The sequence below is a fragment of the Rhinopithecus bieti genome, unplaced genomic scaffold, assembly GCF_001698545.2.
Source record: "Rhinopithecus bieti isolate Rb0 unplaced genomic scaffold, ASM169854v2 scaffold_35903, whole genome shotgun sequence".
NCBI classification, from domain to species: Eukaryota; Metazoa; Chordata; class Mammalia; order Primates; family Cercopithecidae; genus Rhinopithecus; species Rhinopithecus bieti.
Window position 1 is genome coordinate 2,224,538 of NW_016815549.1, and position 14,525 is coordinate 2,239,062.

Here is a 14,525-nt window from a genome sequence, read left to right on the forward strand (position 1 = left end):
AATAAAACCTAATAGTCAGTTCAGCCATCAAGAATACAGCTTAACTCCTAACTGTACAATGACAGGCATTTATAGGTTTGTTTTCACAAAGAGGAAGTGGAAGGAAAGTACCTTGTTAAATCGTTTCATTCTTACTCTTATATGCACTGAGAGAACATACATCTCTAGATCTCCAAAAGAGAAAATACTTCTTTAGAACAGTCACTTAAAATGTGCTAACCTAAACAATAAAGGATAATTTCCCATAAAAGAACAGATGCCAGAAATGTGGTTTTCCTAATATAATCATTTACAGTGGGATCTTCTTAAGTATTCCTAAATAGGTGATTGTCAGTTTACATGTGTGAATATTCATTTACCCTTATAATCCTTAGTGTCCATGAATATAAATATTTATAAAACTAAGATTTTTCCCAGGAAGGCCATCTTTCAACCTCCAAATTAGATGGTGTATCCCACGCTCATAATATCCAATATTTTTCCTTCAAAATATTTATAACTATAAAGAAATAACTTAGTATATGATATGGTTTGGCTGTGTCCCCAACCAAATCTCATCTTGAATTGTAAGAATCCCCATGCATCAAGGGTGGGGCCAGGTGAAGATAACTGAATCAAAGGGGCAGTTGCCCCCATACTGTTCTCATGGTAGTGAATAAGTCTCATGATATCTGATGGTTTCATAAATGGGGGTTCCGCTGCACAAGCTCTCTCTTGCCTGCTGCCATGTAAGATGTGTCTTGCTTCCCCCTTGCTTTCTGCCATGATTGTGAGCCCCCAGTTCCAGCCATGTGGAACTGTGAGTCAATTAAATGTTCCTCCTTTATAAATTATCCAGTACTGGGTATGTCTTTATTAGCAACATGAGAACAAACTAACACAGTACAAAATGAATTATTTTATATCATCATACACAAACACCCCTTCCTCAGAGTGAAAACACCAGGAAGGCAGAAAGTTCCTTTTGTCAGACCTATCCTGATCACTGATGTATTCTTAATATATAAGCACAATACTTGGGAGAAAAGGGGTACTCAATAAAATCTTTTGGAATAAATAAGTAAACGATAAGTGAATAAGAAAAGACTATCTGATAACATGATATACCTGTACTATTTATATATTTATATCTGTAATATATATTTCTATATATATAGATATAGTCTATATATTATGATATAGTAAAAGTAATGAGAAGTAGAACAAAGGAAGTTAGTTTATAATAGTTAAACTGAAAGTTTACCATATCCATAGCTAAATGCACAAAAATATAACAGAAAAAATGTATACTATGAAAGTAAACTGTTTGGATTTAAATCTCAGCTCAGCTAATTACTATGCTGTGTAACCTTTAACAAGCCACTAAGCCTCAGTGTCCTCATGCATGAAATGGGGGTAAATCATAGTATCTATGTTTGAGGATTACCATGAGCCTAAATGAGTTAACATGTAGCAACTGGTTAGAATATTACCTGGCACAAAGCAATCACACAGTAAATGTTTGCTAGTTTATACACTTTAATATTATTATTACTACTTCTATAAGACCAGTCCATTTAAAGTATGTTGTAAATAGGAGAACTCAGAAGAACAGTATGAATTAAATTAAACTCATAAGGTGACTTTAGAAAGAGTGTCTTTCTGAGAGATGCAAATGATGGAAAAATAATTCAGTTTCACAAATTATTTGCTAGAATGGATAATGACAATAGATAATTATAACAGTAGTAATAGGAGAAATTTGGCTCTATTCTAGCAGTATGTCTATATGAACATTCAATTTTCATAAAGACCTTATGAAGTTAGTACTGTTGTCCTATTTACAAACAAGAAAACTAATATAGAAAGGTTAAATTGTTCAAGTCACGTAGCAAGGAAGGTGAGAAATCAAGATTCAACTCCATGTTGTCTTGCTCTACCACATCTTGATATAGCTAAGATAATTCCTTCACTCATTCATTAACAAAATAGATAGTTTACTTATTATGTCCTAAGATTTGTGTTTGGAATTACGGATAACTTAAAATATAATTACCTTCCTTGAGAAACTCACAAACTCACTGAGAATAAATACAAATAAGTATCTATTACCATACAGGTAGATGGCAATTACAGGTAGATGGCAACTATTCCCATACAGGTAGATGGCAACTACTGAACACTTATCATGTGTTAGGCATTTTACTAAGTGGGGTTTCCATTGATTCCTTATTCTACTGTAACCCTACAGAAGTGAGTTCTATTATCTCATTTTTATCGATTTAAAAAAACAGCTTAGTTGGATTAAACATATGCTTTTGATGTTTTGCCATATTGACTCTAATGTTTTACATTTCTTAAGAGTTCAATAGAATAGCATGAGAAAACAGAGGAAGAATAACTATTTCAGCCAGGGGACAGTAACAACTAGAGAAGCCTTCACAGGCATCTAACATTTTGAGTTGTATACTGAAAACTAAGCATGACTTCTTCTGTCTAAGAAGGGGACAGACATAGCAAACAGAAGGAAAACTATATGCAAAGTTATGAGAGCAAGAGATCCCCTAAATATTCAGAAAACAGAAGCAGCTCTACACGAGTGGAGAGCAAGGGTACTGAATGTGAGGTGTAAGAAGTAAGTCTTATCTGGCAAGTTGGCACCAGACTGAGAAGCCCCTTTATCTGTCATACAAGAAAGTCTGCACTTTGTTCTGGCTGAAATAAGAGGGCAAGAAGGGATTTTAAGAATTCAAGTGAAGAAATCAGCAAACATAACTAATAGCAGTGTGGCAGTTTCCTTGGAAGAAGTGATTATAGGAACATAGTTCAGAACTTTTTCAGCAAAAAAAAAGAGATGTACTTTTACATATATGAAGTATAAAAGTCTAGGGTGAGGCTTCATAAACAAAATATCATAAAGAGAATTATTTTAAAATGCTATTAAATAAATGACTTAAAATACAGATTATACTAGGTGATTGCTTAATTGTGCCTGAGGTAAACTGTCTCTGCAGTGCTTTGCCCTATGATTAAAGAGATCTGTGTTCTAGATCTGCTTTGCCCTTGAATTATTGCACACTTAACAGTATCTCATACATGAGACAAAGTGGCCACTTGCCCCACTTTGAAAAACAAATGGTACTATATTTTATAATGTTCTAAAGAAATCTGAATACATAATATTGCAAACTGTTTAACTATTTTCTTTTTTTATTAACAACTTGAGGCCCATCTTTTCCAAAGCTATTTCTTAATAATTTTTTTAAACTAAAAACCTAGATGTTCTTATTCTAAGAAGTATAGCTGCTATAAAATCAGTGACTTTCTCAGGTCAATTTGAATTTCACTGACTTGATACAGAACAAGTGAAGGGCAGATAAGCAGCAACGTGTTAGCCAAAAGGTTTGAAAAACTAAAAGTCAATTCAGCTAAGATCCTGGAATGTTGAGAATTACAATGAACAAGAGGTACTTACTTCCAAAGCTTCAAAAAAAGCAGCTATATTCAAGAAAATATTCATCCAACGTTTACCTTAGTAATAATCCTATAGGTAATGAAAGTTTCTATTGTAGTAACGTGACTTTCAGGTTCATCAACTGTGATAAAGAGATCCTTTAAATCTGGTTCATCCTCAAACTTGATTTGGTTTATCATTGATAAAGGGGACGTTGGCATCATAGGGCTGAAGGAGTTCATGTCCATCAATGAGGCATCCTAAGAAATAAAACATTCAAAATTAATATCAATAGAAAATTAAACTCTTCCATTTCTAGATGCTATCAATATTAATGAAGTATATCAAGAACAAAAGGATTACTGGGCTTTTAGTTAAATGTGGCATATTGAACATGTATTTTACCTGTTTCCTCTTAAAATCCCATCCAAAAGATGACAGTAAAGAAACAAACAAACAAATGAAAAGTACAAAGCCTCAAGGATTGTTATGGTTTGAATGGTTCTGTTCCCTCCAAATGTCATGTTGAAACTTCATCCCCAATGCAACAGTATTAAGAGGTGGAACCTTTAAAGGTAATTAGGTCATAAGGGTAGAGCCCTCATGAATGGTACTAGCCACCTTATAAGAGGGCTGTAGGGAACAAGCTAGTGCCTTTCTTGCCCTTTCACCTTCTTCCATGTGAGGACGCAACAAAAAGATACCATCTTGGAAGCTGAGAGCATCCCTCACCAGACGCCAAAAGTGCCAGCACTTTGATCTTGAACTTCCTAGCCTCCAGAATTGTGAGAAATCAATTTCTATTATTTATAAATTACCCAGTCTCAGATACTTTGTCATAGTAGCACTAACAGACTCAGGTGAGGATAAGAAGCAAAAACTATGTAAATGAAAGGTGCCAGCTACTTTTTGGAAACTGGAGAACTGATCATCAAGCGGTAACTTAAATAGTAGAGCAGAGAAAACTGAAAAGTAATACTGAAGAGAAGAGTAAACTAGGAAGAAGCAAGGATATTTATGATGTAGAATGCCAGGAAGGTTCAAGAATTGGAAGCACCAAGAACCTGTGGACATAAAGGTTGTGGCAGAGCAAACACCAGATGATTGGTTATTAAGAAGATCTAATAAAACAAAAAAGAGCTAGAACCTCAGATTCCCTCACCTACCCTAGGCAATCAGGTAACTTTCCCACCCCAATTTGGCAGAACACTGGAAGTTTACTGTCTGAAAGGTCTGAACTCGAGGGCATCCAGTAGGATAGGGGGAGAGGTCCTATGAAAAGCCAGCTATCAAGTGAAAGTCCTGCATACCAGACCCAAAGACATGCAACCCTGTTCACCAGGTCCCAAGAACGTTGGCAGGAAGGTGCAATCCCCACCCCATCATAATCCATTCAGGCTGTTATTAAAGAAAAATACAATAAACTAGGCTTACAAACAACAGAAATGTATTTCCCACAGTTCTAAACTAGGAAACTCAAGATCAAGATGTCAGCAGATTCAGCATCTGGTGAGGGCCCACTTTACAGAACAGCTTCCTTTCACTACAATCTCACATGGTAAAAGGGGTGAGGGTCTCTCTGGGGTCTTTTATAAGGGCACCAACCCTAATCATGAGAGCTCCACCCTCATGATCTAATTACCTCCCAAAGACTCCACTTTCTACTATCATCGCCTTGGCAGTTAGAATTTCTAAGTATGAATTCTGGGTGGACACAAATATTCATACCACAGTACCCACCATAGTTGGAAGTTTTCTCTCGTAGCTGATATTGGAGAAAAACTGACAATTGTAGCCCCCTAATGAATTAGACAGGTCTCTGCATAACCAGCCTACATCGAAACCCCTACCGCGCGTGCAGAATGTCTACTCCGCTTTTTATTATTTGGTGTAGGAACTACCAAACATCTGAACATGAGGGAAGCTCTGATGTGAAATAAAGTCACAAACAAACCAAAACAGAAGATTAAAGGAAGCAGAAACAACAGAGCATAAACACTTTTTAAAAACCATGAAATCACCAGAAAGATAATAGAAAATATTAAATCTATGAATGAGAAAGCATGCTGTTTTTTTAAAAAAAGAGAACAGCAACAATACCAACCAAAAAAGAGACTCATGAAAATTAAAATATGGTAACAATATAAAAACGCAACAGAAGGTTTGAAAATCAGAGCTCAAGAACTGTCCCACTATGTGAACCAAAAGAATAAGAAATGGAAAATGAGAAGATTTTTTAAAATGAAAGGATCCAGGCAGGCAGTGCCTGAATAAAAGGAATTCCAGAAAATGAAAAAGAAAAATATCCTTGACATAAAGTATTTCCAGGTTGATAGGGCCTGTGAGGTCTCCCCAAAATGAACAGGACACTGGTTGGGTAGGCAGTACCCCTACAAGCATCCATCACCATGACATTTCATAAACTAGAGATTTTTAAATTCCTGAAAGATTTAAGAAAGAATATAAGTAAAATAAAGGCGGAATCTTGGAAATCAGAATGGCATCAGAGTTCTTAAATGGTGATGCTGGAAACTACATAATAAACTAATGTCTTCAAAATTTTGAGAGAGAAGTATTTTCCACCTAGAATTATACATACCCAGACAATTGTCATTCAAATATATAGGTAGAGTAAAGCCATTTCAGACATAGAAGATTTCAAAAAACTTCCCATGTACCTATTCTTTGGAAGCTTCTTGACTTCTCCAAAATAAGGGAATATGCCAGGAAAGAAGATACAGAATTTAAAAACAAGAGTTACAACAGAAGATTAAAGTAAAGGAAATATCCCAGAAGATAATGTTCTAGGTTGACAGTTTTCCAGCAAACCTAGAGAATAGCCCATATACACTGGACCAGGAAAATAAATATACAGGGTGTCAAGGAGATGACAGGGAGAAAGAATAAAGGAAGTGAGGGAAGAAGGAAAAGGGGATGGTGGAAAACAGAACAAGAAAGGGGAGTAAGCAAAAGAGGAAAGAAAAAAGAGAAGGAGAGAGAGAAAAACAAGAAAGGGAATGAAAAAAGGAAGTGAAAGAAGGACAAAAAAGGAAGAAAAGGAAACTGATAGAATAATGACATAAATCTGACAGGAAGCATGCCTATGTTAGATCTGTAGATAAATTAAAATTGGTACAAGAAAGTTAAGGAGAAAGCAAAAGAGAGAAAAGGAGGGATGAGAAAACTTTTACTTATTGAGAGTAAACTGGAAACATGTTGCCCCATTATTCCTAAATAGGTCTGTATTTTCAGAAAACAAGAACTCTTCTATATAACCATAGTACCGATATAGGTATTTGAATCAGGAAATTAGCACTGACACAATACAACGGTCTAATCCACAGACCCTTTTGAATTTCTGTGTCCCAAAAACATCCTATAAAGAAAATGTCCTTCCCCTTTGGTACAGAACTAAATCCAGGTTCATCTGTTACATTTAACTGCTATATCTCTGGTCTCCTTCAATCTGGAACCATTTCTCATCTTTCACTTTCTATTATGCTATAGACCTACCTGAAGCTATTTTATAGGCAATGTTTCCTTTTCTCAAATATATACATATGTTTTTCTCTCTCCCATCATCTTAATTTATCACCATTTTAAGGTAGATCCAGGTTTAAGAAAAAAATTATTTTTATTCAGAGCCAAGCCATATAGTGAATTATGATTACATTTTCATTCTTTTACTGCTTTAAAAAATATCTTACAGTGATAAGGTCTTGCTATGTTGCCCTGGCTGGTCTCAAACTCCTGGCTTCAAACAATCCTCCTGCCTTGGCCTGCAACAAAGTTTGGTTGTGTTCCCACCCAAATCTTATCTTGAATTGTAACTCCCACAATTCCCATGTGTCATGGGAGGAAACTGGTGGGAGATAATTGAATCATGGGGGCGGGTCTTTCCGGTGCTGTTCCCCTGGTAGTGAATAAGCCTCATGAGAGCTGATGGTTTTAAAAATGGAAGTTTCCCTTCACAAGTTCTTTTGCCTGCTGCCATCCATGTAAGATGTGACTTACTCCTCTTTGCTTTCCACCATGATTGTGATGCTTCCTCAGCCACATGGAATTGTAAGTCATTAAACCCTTTTTCCTATATAAATTGCCCGGCCTCAGGTATGTCTTTATCAGCAGCATGAAAATGGACTAACACAGTAAATTGGTACTGAGAGTGAGGCACTCCTGAAAAGATATCTGAAAATGTGGAAGCAACTTTGGAATTGGACAACAGGTAGAAGTTGGAACAGTTTGGAGGACTCAGATGAAGACAGGAAAACGTGGGAGAGTTTGGAACTTCCTAGAGACTTGTTCAATGACTTTGACGAAAATGCTGATAATAACACGGACAATGAAACCCAGGCCGAGGTGATCACAGATGGAGATGAGGAACTTCTTGGGAACTGGAGCAAAGGTGACTCTTGTTATGTTTTAGCAAAGAGACTGGTGGCATTTTGCCCCTACCCTAGAGATTTCTGGAACTTTAAACTTGAGAGAGATGATTTAGGGTATCTGGTGGATGAAATTTCTGAGCAGCAAAGCATTCGAGAGGTGACTTGGGTGCTGTTAAAGGCATTCAGTTTTACAACGGAAGCAGAGCACAAAAGTCCAGAACATTTGCAGCCTGACAATGCGATTGAAAAGAAAATCCGACTTTCTGAGAAGAAATTCAAGCCAGCTGCAGAAATTTGCATAAATAACAAGGAACCAAATGTTAATCCCCAAGACAGTGAGGAAAATCTCTCCAGGGCATGCCAGAGGTCTTCATGGCAGCCCCTCCCATCAAAGGAGGAAAAAGTGGTTTTGTGGGCTGGGCCAGGGTCCCCATAGGGTGTGCAGCCTAGAGACTTGGTGTCCTGTGTCGCAGTCGCTCCAGTTGCTTCAGCTATGGCTGAAAGGAGCCAACATGGAGGTCAGGTCATGGCTTCAGAGGGTGCAAGTCTCAAGCCTTGGCAGCTTCCATGTGGTGTTGGGACAGACAATGCATGGAAGTCAGGAATTAGGGTTTAGGAACCTCCACCCAGATTTCAGAGGATGTATGGAAATGCCTGTATGTCCAGGCAGAAGTTTGTGGTAGGAACGGAGCTCTCCTGGAGAACCTCTGCTAGGGCAGTACAAAAGGGAAATGTGGGGTGAGAGCCCCCACACAGAGGCCCAACTGGGGCACCACCTAGTGGAGTTGTGAGAAGAGGGCCATCATCCTCCAGGCCCCAGAATGGTAGATCCACTGACAGCTTGCACTGTGCCCCTGGAAAAGCCACAGACACTCAATGCCAGCCCATGAAAGCAGAAAGATGGGACTATGCCCTGCAAAGGCACAGGGGCAGAGCTGCCCAAGACCATGGGAACCCCACCTCTTACATCGGCATGACCTGCATGTGAGACATGGAGTCAAAGGAGATCATTTTGGAATTTTAAGATTTGACTACCCCACTGGATTTCAGACTTGCATGGGCCTGTAACCCCTTTGTTTTGGCTAATTTCTCCCATTTGGAATGGGTGTATTTACCCAATGCCTATACCCCCATTGTATCTAGGAGGTGACTAACCTTTTGATATTAGAAGTTCATAGGTGGAAGGGACTTGCCTTGTCTCAGATGACTTTTTGGACTGTGGACTTTTGAGTTAATGCTGAAATGAGTTGAGACTTTGGGGACTGTTGGGAGGGCATGTTTGTTTTTGAAATGTGAGGACATGAGATTTGGTAGGCACCAGGGGTGGAGTGATATGGTTTGGCTGTGTCCCCACTCAAATCTCATCTTGAATTGTAACTCCCACAATTCTCATGCATTGTGGGAGGAACCTGATGGAAGGTAATTGAATCGTGGAGGCAGGTCTTCACATGCTGTTCTCGTGATAATGAATAAGTTTCACGAGATCTGATGGCTTTAAAAATGGGAGTTTCCCTGCACAAGCTCTTTTGCCCTGCTGCCATCCATGTAAGACATGACTTGCTCCTCCTTGCCTTCCACCCTGATTGAGGCTTCCCCAGGCATGCAGAATTTTAAGTCCATTAAACCCTTTCCCCTATATAAATTGCCCAGTCTCAGTTATGTCTTTAGCAGCAGTGTGAAAACAGATTAATATATCCTGCCAGAGTGCTGGAATTGCAGGTGTGAGCCACTGTGCCAGCCCAGTTTTTGTTTTCCTGAGTGTTCATTATTCATTTATTCATTCTCTCTCACTCCAAACTATATCAGTGTATATATGTATACTGCTATTTTTTATTTTTCAATGTTGATAACATCAATAGGTTTTCTAATAAGGAGACTAAAGAGTATAATATTTTGTTTAAATTAATTATATGACTATAATTAATTAATTATGTGACTATAGACTCAAATTAATTATATGACTACAGACTCACAGATTCCTATTTTATTCAGTGGATATAATTCATTAACATCATAATTTATTTTGATGTTTAAACAGTTCCAAGTTTGACAAGTGGGAGTCCCTTAAAGCTGCACCAGTATGTTTTTGATATGTCTTTATTATTCTTTGAGCACTTTACTTTTTAGAACAAGATGTTTCAAGTTTATAATATTTTGTTCTTTCCCTGGCCAAGCTCTGGAATCAGACATTTCTCCGAGGAGCTCTGGTTCCTTTTTGAGAAGACTGGTATTTACAAACCAAGATATTAGTGCTAGGAAATAAATGTATGAGACATACACACACATATATACACTGATATAGTTTGGATGTTTGTCCTCTCCAAATCTCAGGTTGAAATGTGACCCCCAATGATGGCAGTGAGGCCTAATGGGAGGTGTTTGGATCATTGGGGTGAATCTCTCATGAATGGCTTGGAGCCATCCTCATGGTAATGAGTAAGTTCTCAGTCTATGAATTCTGGCAATATCTGGTTTATTAAAAGACCCTGGATCTTCCTCTTTCTCTTGCTCCCTCTCTGGCCACAGGACATGCTGGCTCTCCTTCACCTTTCACTACAATCATAAGCTGCCTAAAGCCCTCACCAGAGGTAGATGCCAGCACCATGCTTCCTGTACAGCATGCAGAATCATGAGCCAAAATGAACCTCTCTTCTTTATAAATGACCTAGCCTCAGGTATTTCTTTATAGCAATGCAAGAACACACTAACACACACGTACACACACACGTACACACACACACACGTACACACACACAGACTCATACAGCTCTAGATCTATGGCTAGATATAAAATACCAAGGGTACACAAATTAGAATTATATACCTCTATTTCTTTTTTCTTTCTTTCTTTGTTTTTTTTTTTTTGAGATGGTGTCTCACTCTGTCGCCCAGGCTGGAGTGCACTGGTGCGATCTTGGCTCACTGCAACCTCCGCCTCCCGGGTTCAAGCAATTCTCCTGTGTCAGCCTCCCAAGTAGCTGGGATTACAGGCGCCCGTCACCACGCCTGGCTAATTTTTGTATTTTTAGTAGAGATGGGGTTTCACCATCTTGGCCAGGCTGGTCTCGAACTCCTGACCTCATGATCCACCCACCTTGGCCTCCCAAAGTGCTGGGATTACAGGCGTGAGTCACCGTGCCTGGCCTATATACCTCTATTTCTAATTTGACATGTCATGGCTTGTCTAGTCTTTCCCTTTTCCATATTTATAACACTTTTTGCCAGCAGTGAGAAACCTAGCTCCTATTATCCCAAATATGTTTACTTATTGGCTCAATTCCCCTGTACATAACCAATCTCCCAACCACACTGGCTGCCTCCTCTGCTCTGACCACATAGGCCAAGGCAGACTTATTTTCAACCCCAACCATGCAGGATGCCTCCTCAGCTTCAATTTCAACTGGCAACACTGGTCATCTGCTCAGTCACTTTCAATAGTTTTGTCTAAATAAAAGAAAGAAAAAGATGAGAAAGGACAGGCTACATGTTATTCTCTCTAAATAAAATTAATTGAAACATAAGGATAATTACAGTAAACTTTAAATTCAAATAACGGTTCCTTCACTTGCAAAGATAAAGCTAACACTCTCAATAGAATGAGTTATTTCTGCAGTGGTAGTAAGAACTTATTCTCTAACTCTATACTTTTTCTTTTAGATATATTTGTTCCCCTAAAGTAGCGATACAGATATTGGAATCAAAAGTTTTGTCTGTTGTTATGCATAAGACTATAAAGTTAACTGATGTATTTGAATATTAAATCTGCAAGAAAGCCCATTTTAGCTTAGCAACAAAGTTAGCTAGTACTGAGTAAAATTTTAAAAAATTATTACAAAGAAGGCCAAAAATGGCTTCTAGTCCTATCTCTGCCATTGACTAAGCAGGCACTGAACCACTAATTCGGCCTTTCTATGTTAAATTACAAAGTTGGACCTGATGATTTCCAAAATATCTCAGATCCAAATGCATTAATAAAGTACTGATGTTTTAAGACGAGATACTTTTTTGTGAAACTATGACTGTGAAAAAAAGATGAAATCATAATATGGAGTTGTTTTCTCCTCAAACTAAATCAATAAAAATGCTTTTGAATCATCAATAATATTCAGAACACTGCTCTAAAGGCTCTTCCCACAAAAAGGTTATCTCTGTGAACTATAACGCAACATTTAGGTCATCCTTCAATGTAATAATAGAAGAGATATTATCATAGGACATGCTAACTGAAGAAAGAAGATTAACAATAGTCATAAAGATTACATAGATTCAGCCTATTATCACAAAAAGATCTGTGATCATTTAAGCATTAAGCAAGGAGTAAAAGACAAATTTCAGTTGGATTAATCAGACATACAAAAATATAGAAGCAATAGATGTCTTGCAAAAAAATTTAGTGAAATATATCATTTTATATCTCTATGAGTAGATATAACGAATTCTATCCATATGACAGAATACAATATAGTGACTTAAAGATGATTTATAAGACCATACAATAACTTGGAAAAACTTTTCACAGTATGTTATTCAGAAAAAAAAAAAAAGGCAAAATATAAAATTTGTGTAAAACCAGATTCCAATGTGTGTGTATGAGTATGACTGGGGGGATGGGCAGGGAGGGAGAGAGGGAACTTAGCAGCTATTTAAAAAAAAAGTTAACAGGAATTATTTCAGATGTTGGGATTGCTGTTGGGTTTAATATTTTTCTATGTGATTTTCTGTATTTTCCAAATATTCTAAAACATATGTTGTATTTTGTAACCAGAAAAAAATGTTAAAATTGTTAGAGTCAACATTGTACATGATGTGCTCAGAGACAGTAAGAACCATAGTGATAAAACAGTTGCCTAGGGCTGTTTTGGCAGAATAACTTGGATTATATTTGATTTTTTTCTTAACAAGGTTGCATAGTTAAATAATGGGATGCTAACACAATGAAATACTAAGCAGCCATTAAAACCAGAATTTAGAGCTTCCAAATAAATGTGTAATCAGCATGTACAAAAATCTCTCTCAAAAACCATTTCATATAAATAGCAACTTTATAAGCTGACAAATTTTAATTCGGTGGGCAAACGTACTTTGTATTTTACTGACATGACGTGCAAACGTGCTTTGGCATTCTTTTTGCTCACCCTTCCAACTCACCACAGCCCACTTCTTTTACCTACTACATAATTTAGCATTCTATTTCTTCTGCTTGAAATGCATCCTTTTGTAGAGTGGGAAAGATCTGCATGAATTTACAAAGGCTCACAATACCAATGAGTATAGTGTGGTATCATAAAAATATGCTTCAATATCTAGCAAAAGCAGAAAATTACAGGCTGAAATTTAGCAACATTCCAGATTTCAGTGGAAGGATTTAAATTACTATGAATCACTCAAAAGCATTCTTAAAACCTCAATAAAACTGACTATCTAAAGTGTTTTATATTCACTTCAAAAAAATGAAAGAAAATATACTGACAATACTTAAAAGACTTAACATTTGGACATGAATAACTGAAGAAAATAAGTGTTTGAGAAGATCCAAAGAAGCAATTAACCAAAAAGAACTCCATTTAACCTTCTGCAGTTGATGCGTTTCAGGAGAAATGGATCATTAAAATTTGTTCTTTCCAAACAAAGGTCTCACCTCCCCAATAATGGATGTGTGTCTCCCTGTGTCTCTATCTGGATATAAGACCATTATCTTAGGGTCATTTAAACAATGAAAATATATCTTTTACTTTTTCCTTCAACAGATTACAGCAGAATAAAAATTATATGTGTGACAACTCTCTACTTCTGAACATTTACTCCTATAGCTAGAACACTGAAAATGCACACACACAAGAAAATCCTGGGATGGTTTCAGGCTGAGATTTGAGTGTTTAATAGAGAAGAAAGGCTGTGTTGCAAGAATTCATGGTCTTTTATCCGTACTCCAAAACAATACATCCACTGACTGTCAGAAAAACCACTTAAATAACTTAACTGAAATAAATGAATTGGAATGGTGTTAGCATGATAACAGAATTTATTGCAAAAATCACAAATTAAGTGTAAGTTTTTCTGTTGTTACTCGGGGCTTATTATAAGCATTTGTTATGGGTCGAATTGTTACCTCACCCAAATTCATATGCTGAAGCCCAAATCCCCAGTACTGCAGAGTGTGACCTTATTTAGACTTGGGGTCCCTACAGATCTGATGAAGTTAAAATGAGGTCATTAGGATAGGCCCTAATCCAACTATGACTGGTATCTTTATATAAAAAGGGTAAATCTAGACACAGAAACATGGACAGAGGGAAGAGGATGTGTGGAGACACTGGGAGAACACAGATCTATAAGCCACGTTGAGAAGTCTGGAACAGATCCCTCTCTCACGGCCCTCAGAAGGAACTAACTCTGCTGACTTCTTGATTTCAGACTTCTAGCCTCCAGAACTGTGAGTCAATACATTTCTGTTATTTAAGACACCCAGTCTGTGGTACTTTGTTACAGCAGCCCTGGCAATCTCACACAGCATTTCTGCACTTAAAATGGTACACAATAAAAATCTGAGGATAGAGGGAAAGTTAAAAGGAAGAAATTGTGATTAAGATATTTCAACCTTGCTCCATTCTTTTTAACAGGTTAGTAGTCAACTCCAGGAATTTCTGGGAATGCTTTTTTCCACCCTCCTTTAATGCAATTAGATGGTTCCAACATTCTACCACTGA

The 14,525-nt window shown here is 37.3% G+C and overlaps 1 protein-coding gene across 1 annotated transcript in view; it reads right to left on the minus strand.

Annotated features, from left to right (window-relative positions):
* SNX7 (sorting nexin 7) overlaps positions 1–14,525 on the minus strand; it is a 115,412-nt gene that overhangs the window by 85,214 nt on the left and 15,673 nt on the right. Inside the window, exon 2 of the mRNA XM_017853407.1 lies at positions 3,511–3,693. Within this exon, the coding sequence (XP_017708896.1) occupies positions 3,511–3,693 (183 nt within the window). The remainder of the gene's footprint in view (positions 1–3,510; positions 3,694–14,525) is intronic.